Raw genomic sequence first — 9,519 nt, 5'->3', positions numbered from 1 at the left:
GTATATTTGTAGCAATAGCCAACAATACATTGTATGGGTCAAAATTATAGATTTTTCTTTTATGCCAAAAATCATTAGGATATTAAGTAAAGATCATGTTCCATGAAGATATTTTGTACATTTGCTACTGTAAATATATTAAAACTTAATTTTTGATTAGTAATATGCATTGCTAAGAACTGCATTTGGATAACTTTAAAGACGATTTTCTCAATATTTTGATTTTTTTTGCACCCTCAGATTCCAGATTTACAAATAGTTTTATCTCAGCCAAATGTTGTTCTATCCTAACAAACCATACATCAATGGAAAGCTTATTTATTCAGCTTTCAGATGATGTATATATCTCAATTTCGAAAAATTTACCTTTATGACTGGTTTTGTGGTCCAGAGTCACGTATATAGTTTAGTATATAGTGGCACAAAGCAATTTCTTAACACTTAAGCACATCATATTTTGGAAAGAATATTATAGTTACATATAGATATTCTTACAATTGGAAAAGCAACTGATTTCCTAGAAAGACCCCCAAGCCTTTTGCTCTCTCTTTCACAAGTCTTGCTCCCTAAAGCCTCAGAATGGTTAAACCATCCACCATGTTTCAACTCAGAGAGGTTATCCCTTGTATCACACCTCTAATGTGCTTAACTGGAAAGTCAAGCCACTTCACTGTCTGTCTGTCTGTCTCTCTCTCTCTCTCTCTCTCTCAAACTCCCGTTCTCACTCTGTCCCTCTATCTTTGACCGTCTGCCTCAGGTTTCACCCGGCTGTCGTAGGGGGTCTGAGCATGAAGAATTTCACTGTAAAAGCCTTTTTATATATCATAATGAGCTTAAGAAATGTATTTTCCACTCCACTTGTTTTAAGAACTACGACCAGAGCTGTAAGGATGGTTTGAATGTCAGAAAGCCTTTTGCTTTTCGCATTCAACAAACCTGAGAGGCTTTAATAATGCAAAACACAAGATTTGAAATTCTGAATTTTCATTTTTTTTTCACTGTATTTAAACCAGAAATGGACAGCCGCCATCTTTTCTGTCTTTTCTGTTAACATACTTAGTTATGGGATTATGTTCTGCTATTTCTAAAGAGAAAATTGGGTCTTATCTGGTCTGTATGACAGTTGCCACGGAAGCCTTTTGCTTTTCGCATTCAACAAACCTGAGAGGCTTTAATAATGCAAAACACAAGATTTGAAATTCTGAATTTTCATTTTTTTTTCACTGTATTTAAACCAGAAATGGACAGCCGCCATCTTTTCTGTCTTTTCTGTTAACATACTTAGTTATGGGATTATGTTCTGCTATTTCTAAAGAGAAAATTGGTCTTATCTGGTCTGTATGACAGTTGCCACGGACTGCATCTGTGTCGGCCGGACACAGAGAGTTGGGAGATAGAAGCAGGACTGCCCTGAAGCGCTTATAATCCCATCCGGTATTACTGTAATCTCCCTCTCTTCATTTTTTAAATCGGGATTTGTGAAAAGAAATAGTGACTAGATGCATTTATTGCCACTGAGATACACTAAGGCTTAAATATGCATAAGGGCTTCTTTTGTGGCTCAGATCTCTTGATCTGTAGTTGCGACGAGCGCTGGAATTGGAAATCACAGTAATTGCTCTCAGAAAGGATTTCATGTATTCAAGACACAAAAGAACAGACATGTAAAAAATGCAATGCAGATCTGTGTTTAGATTTTAGCATTAATTATTCTTATTCAAGCATTAAAATAACATTTAGCATTAAAAAAGCATTTTTTTGGAGAGGTCAAATGTGTCAAATGTTATGATCACAAAAGTGTCTAAGGGGAGACATAATATAATTTTTATTAGCTTTGCTTATTAATATTAATTCAGTGCCATAACATTCATACAATAGTTCCAACTGAAATGCAGGTGGCCATTAAAACAATTTTAAAAGTGACAGAATGACAAATCAGCCAGTGTTTTCTCACCCGCATGTCATTCCATGTCAATTCATGTCAGCATTCATGTCAGTTTCACTTTCTGTGAAACACAGAAGATGTCTTCTGTGTAAACGTCAGCGTCATCTGGACCCTGTTGACTTTTGATTGTATGGATAAAAAACAGTTGAAACAGTCTCCAATATATATATATTTTTTGTGTTCCACAGTCATACAGGTTTAAAAAACGACAAAATGAAATGAGGGTAAGTAAATAAAGACAGTTTTTTTTTTATCATTGTATTGTGGCCAAACAAAACAAAACAAAGATATTTTTAAAGGTGACAATGGCTGTTGTGTTCCTGTCTGGGATCATTTTAGGACAATGATATCACTCAGAAGTATTCTTCTTGCATGGACATTTGGGACGTACACAGATTAGACTTCAGCATTAATGGCGATTTTATAGTGTGTCCTTGCACATCAGCGCTGCTTAAACCCTTAAACAACAGAAAGTGGTGTGTCGTGGCTATTATATTTAAAAGGTTCCTGTCAAATCCAGGCTTAGATAAAAACAGATGACCTGCGGTGTCTGTTGGGCTCCCTGTAATTAATCTCGATGAATATAACTCTGACCACAAACGTCTAGAGTCATGTGGCGTTAATTTCAAAGAAAGCAATTCATTTTTCAAAACTTTTAACTGGGGGTCTGGGGCTGGGAGCAGGAAATGAGTGGCAATGGCATTTGGTTCGTTAGGGCTAGACGATTGATAGGCTCAGTAACCACAGGAAACACATGACTGGCTAATTGAATTTGATCACTTGGTAATGCACTAGAGAAATGATCTAATCAATGCTCGTGCCATCGAGTAGGCCATTCTTTGTCTCTCCCCCTATAATGAATACATCGCTTGAAAGTCCGATTATTCTCTTATTCATTTGATTCGACTCGGCATGCACAGGGGTAACTTGTCCTGGTCTTGTTTGTTATGTAGTTGTAAACATTGATCGCTCTTTGTTTATGAAGCTTTATTGTGTACATTTCGCAAATGCTATTCTACCCAGGGGCCTGGTGTTCAAACAGCCAAACAATCAGATGCAAAAAAAGGCCTGTTTGCCCTTGAAACCTTTGATTCTCAATAGCCCGTCATGTCAGATGGCTGTTTTACACTCAATTAGGGAGCTGTTGGACCCGAGTCTGTTTGCAGTCAGAGTTTAGTTTGTTTAGTTGCTGAGAAAGTTTTCTTCTGAGGTACAGTTAATGTGGACTCCAGTTTGTATGAATAAATCTAAATTATGGAAGTGAGCCATATTTGAGGTTAATTTGCGTCTTTGCATGCTTTTGGTCACATTTACCAAAGTTTAGTGCATTTCTCATAACTGTTTCTCTGAATAAAAGTTTTGGTGGTAAATACAACACAACAAAATATGAATAAAACTATAATATTGTGAATATAGTGAAAAATATAATATGTTGAAAGTAAAGTCATTTTTTAATCAATCATTTAATCTCCTTATAATAATAGGCCATATATACAAGAATAAAGTCACACCATTATGAGATTAAAGTAATAATTTAGTAAATAATGAGAATATACAATGAAATATGAGATAATGAGAATAAGTTGTCGAAGCTGTCAGCTATGGTGCGAAACTGTCAGCAATTTAGTGCAATTAATATATATATAAGTTTATAATTTATAAATATAATCTCCTTATAATGATAGGCCTCATATAAAGTCATACAATTATGAGATTAAAGTAGTATATTTTAAGAATGAAGTCAAATTAATGAGAATAAAAGTTGTATAATTCCAATATTTTTTTTTTTAATGATTTTTTTATTTATTTTGTATTATTTTATTTTAATGTTGCACAAAAACACTACCTCTAGTTACAAACAAACCAAAAAGTTTTCAAACTGCAAACACCCTTAGTTTTACATTGCATGGGTTCAATGTAACCTTTTAACTTGTACATCAAATAGTAATTGCACACTACTGAGTGTTTGTGTGAATGATAAAACTATATAATAATAATAATAATAATAATTCATTACATTTATATAGCGCTTTTCTAGGCACTCAAAGCGCTTTACATTGTCAGGGGGTATCTCCTCATCCACCACCAGTGTGCAGCATCCACCTCATATAGCCAAAGAGTGAACAGTTTGTCAAAAAACTGTGTATATTTGTCCACTTGGCAGACTTACAAGGTGAAACTGGACAATTTGTCTTCGTAATGCACACTCTTCTCTGAGTCGTGTTTGTGTTGTCAGACAGCAGAGGGCACATATCTGCCACGCCGGAATACCCAGATGCATTTCACAAGCCGGAGAGCTCCAATGACGTTGGAAAGGCAGATGGGCATCTATGCTGCATTAGCATCCCTTCCTTTCCCTCATGGCATCTTCCCCCCACCTCCGTACCTTTCACTGAATGTGCCTCTATATTTCTCTCTGTGTTTGTCCTGTAAACACGCTAATGCACACACAGGTTTGCTTGTCTTTTGTTAATTTGTCTCTATTGAAAGGAGGCATCTGGCTGGTCACCGTGAAAACACTCCAGAGAGGGTACTGAGGATTCACTGAAATAGATGAGCCATTTTCTGCCCATCTCTTGAGAGAGTCTGTTTTTCACCCACACACTCCCTTACGCATACAGATTCCCTCTCGTTTTGTTTCTTCTCTTCTCTTTGTTTCTTAAGGAAACTTTTTAAGGAAGCGGCTTGTGATGACAAGATGTGAGCGGGAGTTTGCTTAGCTGTTGTTAGGGGAATTTAAAGTTTATGTTCAGAAGTTAGCTACATCTTATAAAACTTTTTTGGGAGATGTGGGGATCACAGTTCGATTCATATACATTTTATTAGTATTTATAAATGAAGAAAATTTATTATTGTTATTATTTAATATAATGATAAAATACATGGCATTGAATAAATTATATATTTATATTTAATTATAATTATATATATTGTGTGTGGGTGTTTAATTAAAGAATGTTATTTTAAGAATGTTTTTACATTTTAATATTATTTTTATTATTATTTAATTTTAGGGAGTTATGTCAGGGGTGTTAATCTTTTTTTTATTATTTCTAATCACATATTTTGTAGTGACAGGGCATGAAAACTGGAAAGAAATTAAAAGAAAATGCAATGAAAGAAGGAAATGAAAACTTGAGCAGTATTATACTTGGTTTTCCTGAACAAAAGTGCCACTGTGCCTTTTTTTTTTTCTTTTCAGAATTAATGCACAAGCTGTGATGGTTTCTTTGAAAGGTATAAATGTAGAAGTAAGAGTTAGCAGTTAGCCTTTGTCTCTGTCAATAAAGAAACATCTGGCATTTTTGAAAAGTCTATGTTGAAGTTTAGAGCATAAAAAAAGTTAGAAATCCACCAAATCACTTACAACAAAGAAAAATCTAGAAATCAGTCATGGAAAGTCTGAAGTACTAAGCGTTTTTGCTAATGGCACCAGATGAAAACATGCAGATGGAAGCTAAGCATGTTTTTAATACTCGATTGATGCAGTAGCACAAATGATGGTCCAGTGCCCTCAATTAGGATTTAAACACTCAATTAAAACAAGCGCAAGTTTAGTAACAGCGATAAGTAGTGTAGGTCATCAGCTGTCTGCTAGCCTGTAGCATGTTAACAGCTGGACTGGATATGAAAACTGCAAAACCACAACGCAGCATTATTTATTAAAGTCACCTGATGGCTACCTAATGCCGTCCACGTCTCATTAAAACCAGGACCCAGACTTGTAAAAAATGACTGTGTGCTAGTTGGCAAGAGAATATGTGATCCGTACTGCTGTAATGTACTTTTTATTAGATTTTAGTTATTGATACAAAGCCTTTATTTATAGTGCCTCACAGCAACACCGTTGGAACGAGAACGAGACTTTGGATGCCAGCCTGCGAGATTGTGTTGTGTTTTTCCTGATTGTGGATATTTGCAGGTTGGATGCTTCTGATGAAGTTTTTGCTAAAGACACATGGTAGAAGAAGAAAAGATAAATAAGCAGGCCGCATGACCCAGTGCTGCCAGCAGACACAGCTTGCGTAATCTCAGAAAAGCCTCATAAATCTCGATTTAGACCAGCACTATCCTCCTCACTCTCTCGCTCAGACGTTCTCTCCAGGGGCAGTTTGCATACAGGCAGGATGTTGTAAAACACTTCCCCGGAAAATGCTCTTATCAACCTTTTAAAATGTAGACGTTTAGAGGTCATATTCCTGTGACTCCTGTCGCTGCCATGGGCACACAGATGCTACTATCAAAACGAACCATCTTCCTCAATTCTGGCACCCCTCCGATTATGTTATTAATAGACGGTGCCTTTTTTAACTCATCTTTTTTAATGCCTGATTTTCGCATTCTGGGAAATTGGATGTAGAGCTAGTTGAATGTACTGTGTAATACTAAATTTGCTCTTTTTTACCTCGAAATGCCGCAGCTACATGTATCAACACTGCGAAAAAGGTTGATTCGTCCCCTGACCCTTGTGCTAAAGAAAACGTTTTACACTTTTTTCCTCAGAAACTAAAGTTACAGAACCAGAGTTCGCCTTGAATTTTCAAAAGAGTCATGGCAATTACAACTTTAGCTGTGAAGCGTTCCAATCGCTGATTTAGCCTTTGATTCGGCTTCTGCATCTGTACTTTTTATCTGCGGCTGGGGTTGAAAGATGTGCTCCGTACCGCGATAGAGAGTCTCAACAAAGCTTTATAAAGGTCACGAGGGTAAGGGGAGGCCTACGTGACCTTTCACACAATCCCCTCCTGCTGTGACTTTACCGTCTCGTTTCATCATTTCATCCGTCACGTACCATTCAAATATCTCCTTTTGAAGTCCAACAGTGCGTTGAAGAAACATATTATATCTCTTTCTAGCAAATCTCCATATATTGTTTTATGGTGCAAGGTTTCAGAAGCAAAAAAGAAAATTGAAAAGATAAACTTTGCTCTCGTACTTTGATTATATAGCAGTTCTCTTTTTATCTAAAAGACCCAGATTTTCCTGGTTGCATCTTTCAAATGTCTTTGAAACAACAGGTGCGATAACACTTTTATATACCAAGTACATGTGGTAATGTCAGGCATAAAAGCGTATGTTAGTAATAAAGAATGTTTCTGCACTGCATTACTGTACCATCAAGATGTCTGAGAGGTTTTATGATGGTGTAGAGAGAGAGGGAGAGTGGATATGGACGGGAGGGAGAGGAGAAATGAACCAATGCATTAGTCTCCCTCAGTCTCATGTTTAGCCGTGTCAATATTGTCTGGACCACAGCTGAGTCCAGATTCTCTTCTGTTCCACTCCGTATTGACTCTGAGTTGGTGTGCAAACACATTGTGGCAACATTGATGTAACATTGAGTTGAGTAATTGAAACCCATATAGGAGAGAGATCGGTGAGGGGTTATCGTTTTTTGATCATCGTCAGCCATTGAAGAGAGAGAAACACAGGAGTGGATATAAATCTGGAAAGAATGACAAACCGGTGAAGTTTAGGCTACTCAGGAAAGTGTTTCTTATTACTCAGCTCTGTTTTTGTTTGGCGGAACTGATTAGTAGACGTTGAGACATATTATTTTTTTCATATAATGATCAGATATGCTAATTCTTCTGAGCTGAAGTAAATATGCTTACCGTGTGAGAGTAGGCAAAAATCTCAAGATAACTGTATGTGAATATTTAAAAACAAATTCTGATTTAATATGATTTAAATAAAAATAATAAATATTTAAATATCATTTTATCGTAATAGGATAATGTAATGATATAATAATAATGTAATGGAATACAATACTTTTACAAAACGGGTAACTGGTACTAATGACCAGTTTTGTAAACTTATTGTATTACAGTACTATATTATAATAGTAAGAATTACAAATGGGGGGAAATGGGAATTTTGGAGAAAATGTGCTTAATTGTCATATAATAATGTCACAATGTCACAAAATTACTACATATTACATAAAAATATTTTCTTATTTTTAGATTTTTTTGAATAAATATATGACACAGGCGTGTTTCTGTGAGAATCGCTCATCGTAAATGTACTAGATTCTCAACAAGAAAAAAATAAATAAAAGTTTTTATTGATTGTTTTTTTCCCCCCCATACATACAATATTGTCAAAGTGTCCATACACACACAAAGTCAAAACAGACATAAAATAAACAGAGAGGAAAATGGATATATACATTTCTCTCTCTTATGTATACATGAGATATAAATGATATAAACCTTGAAAAATAAAAAAGGTATTAAATAAAATATATTGCTATAAAATAAGCTCTCGGTGAGACATTAATGAGCATTAAGACTACACCGTAGTGCAGGCAGTGAATAGTGAATATGAAGATCAGATCGCATCGCTGTAATGCTGCGTATTTATTTTACAGTTAGTGTCAGTCTAAAGTAAATACAATTAGCTTCTATTACGAACAAGAGTTGAATGGGAAGTTCCCTGATGGATAAAGAAGGTTGTGCATGTGTGGGTGAGTGTGCAAAGCTTTTAACAACTCATCCTCTCATTTTCTTACACCAACACACTCCCTCCTCTTCATTCCATTTTCTGCTGTGCTCCTCCACTCTTATTTGTATCTAACAGGTCATTAAGTTCACAAATGTGCAATTGAGTGTTTTGGATGTTTAATTAGCATGTTTCCTTGACTAATTAAAATGCAAAAATCTAAGGATTAAAGCCCCCCTCCATTTCTCCCTCTCTCCCAGCCCCTTTTTTTATGAATAATTAATCAATCTCTTTCACCAGGAGATTCTGTTGCACACCAGGACATATTTCAGTGTTGTGCAAGATGTAAACTCTTTTCCTTTTTCCTTCACAGACAGACAATTTTCCTGCTGAGCCCAATTACATGGGTAACAGGCAGCAGTTTGTTCAAAGGTAAGGCCTATTTAACAGTTTTCTCATCTTTATTTGTCTTAAACTCCCCTGCACACAAATGTTCTTCAGATAAGAACTAAAAACCTATGCATCCTTGCCCGGGTTAATCCGTTTGATCGTTTTTGTCTTGTTTTTCTGACTTGTAGCAGCTCCACGTTCAAAGATCCAGAGCGAGCCAGTCTCAGAGACAGCGGCCACGGGGACAGCGACCAAGCAGATAGTGATCAGGACACTAATAAAGGCTCCTGCTGTGACATGTCTGCTAAGGAAGCGCTCAAGATGAAGGCCACTAGCCTGAAGCCTCAACCACTTGAGCAGGGTAAGTCCTTCAACATCAGGAACTTCATTATAAACCAAAGACTGAGTTGCTCTCTCTTTTTCTGTGCTTTCTTGCAGTTCTTTCTTTTTGCTATACGCTCATCATTGTTGGACATTCCTTTTGTTCCTTGCGTGTTTGTTTGTTTTACTCTGGTTTTCAGCCGTCTCCTTCTGGCGCATTCCACAAATGCAGTACATCTTGGTGTCCCATGGTTTTATACTACTAGGTGCTAGCTTTTGTCATGTTCCACCTTGGAGGCCTCCTTGACATATCATATAGAACATAGTACATCATTTTAACAAACTGTTGCATTGATATTCCATTCATTGTAGTCATAACAATTTTTTTTTAATTCGGAACTTTTAAATATTCTATT

The 9,519-nt window shown here is 36.2% G+C and overlaps 1 protein-coding gene across 1 annotated transcript in view; it reads left to right on the top strand.

Annotated features, from left to right (window-relative positions):
• Positions 1–9,519, top strand: part of LOC107739552 (protocadherin-17-like) — an 80,483-nt gene that overhangs the window by 23,905 nt on the left and 47,059 nt on the right. The window contains exons 2-3 of the mRNA XM_016551706.1: positions 8,766–8,824; positions 8,971–9,143. Of these exons, the coding sequence (XP_016407192.1) occupies positions 8,766–8,824; positions 8,971–9,143 (232 nt within the window). The remainder of the gene's footprint in view (positions 1–8,765; positions 8,825–8,970; positions 9,144–9,519) is intronic.

This window comes from Sinocyclocheilus rhinocerous, unplaced genomic scaffold (genome assembly GCF_001515625.1).
Source record: "Sinocyclocheilus rhinocerous isolate Xijiao unplaced genomic scaffold, SAMN03320098_v1.1 scaffold1573, whole genome shotgun sequence".
NCBI lineage: Eukaryota > Metazoa > Chordata > Actinopteri > Cypriniformes > Cyprinidae > Sinocyclocheilus > Sinocyclocheilus rhinocerous.
This window is presented reverse-complemented; position numbering and strand designations above follow the sequence as displayed.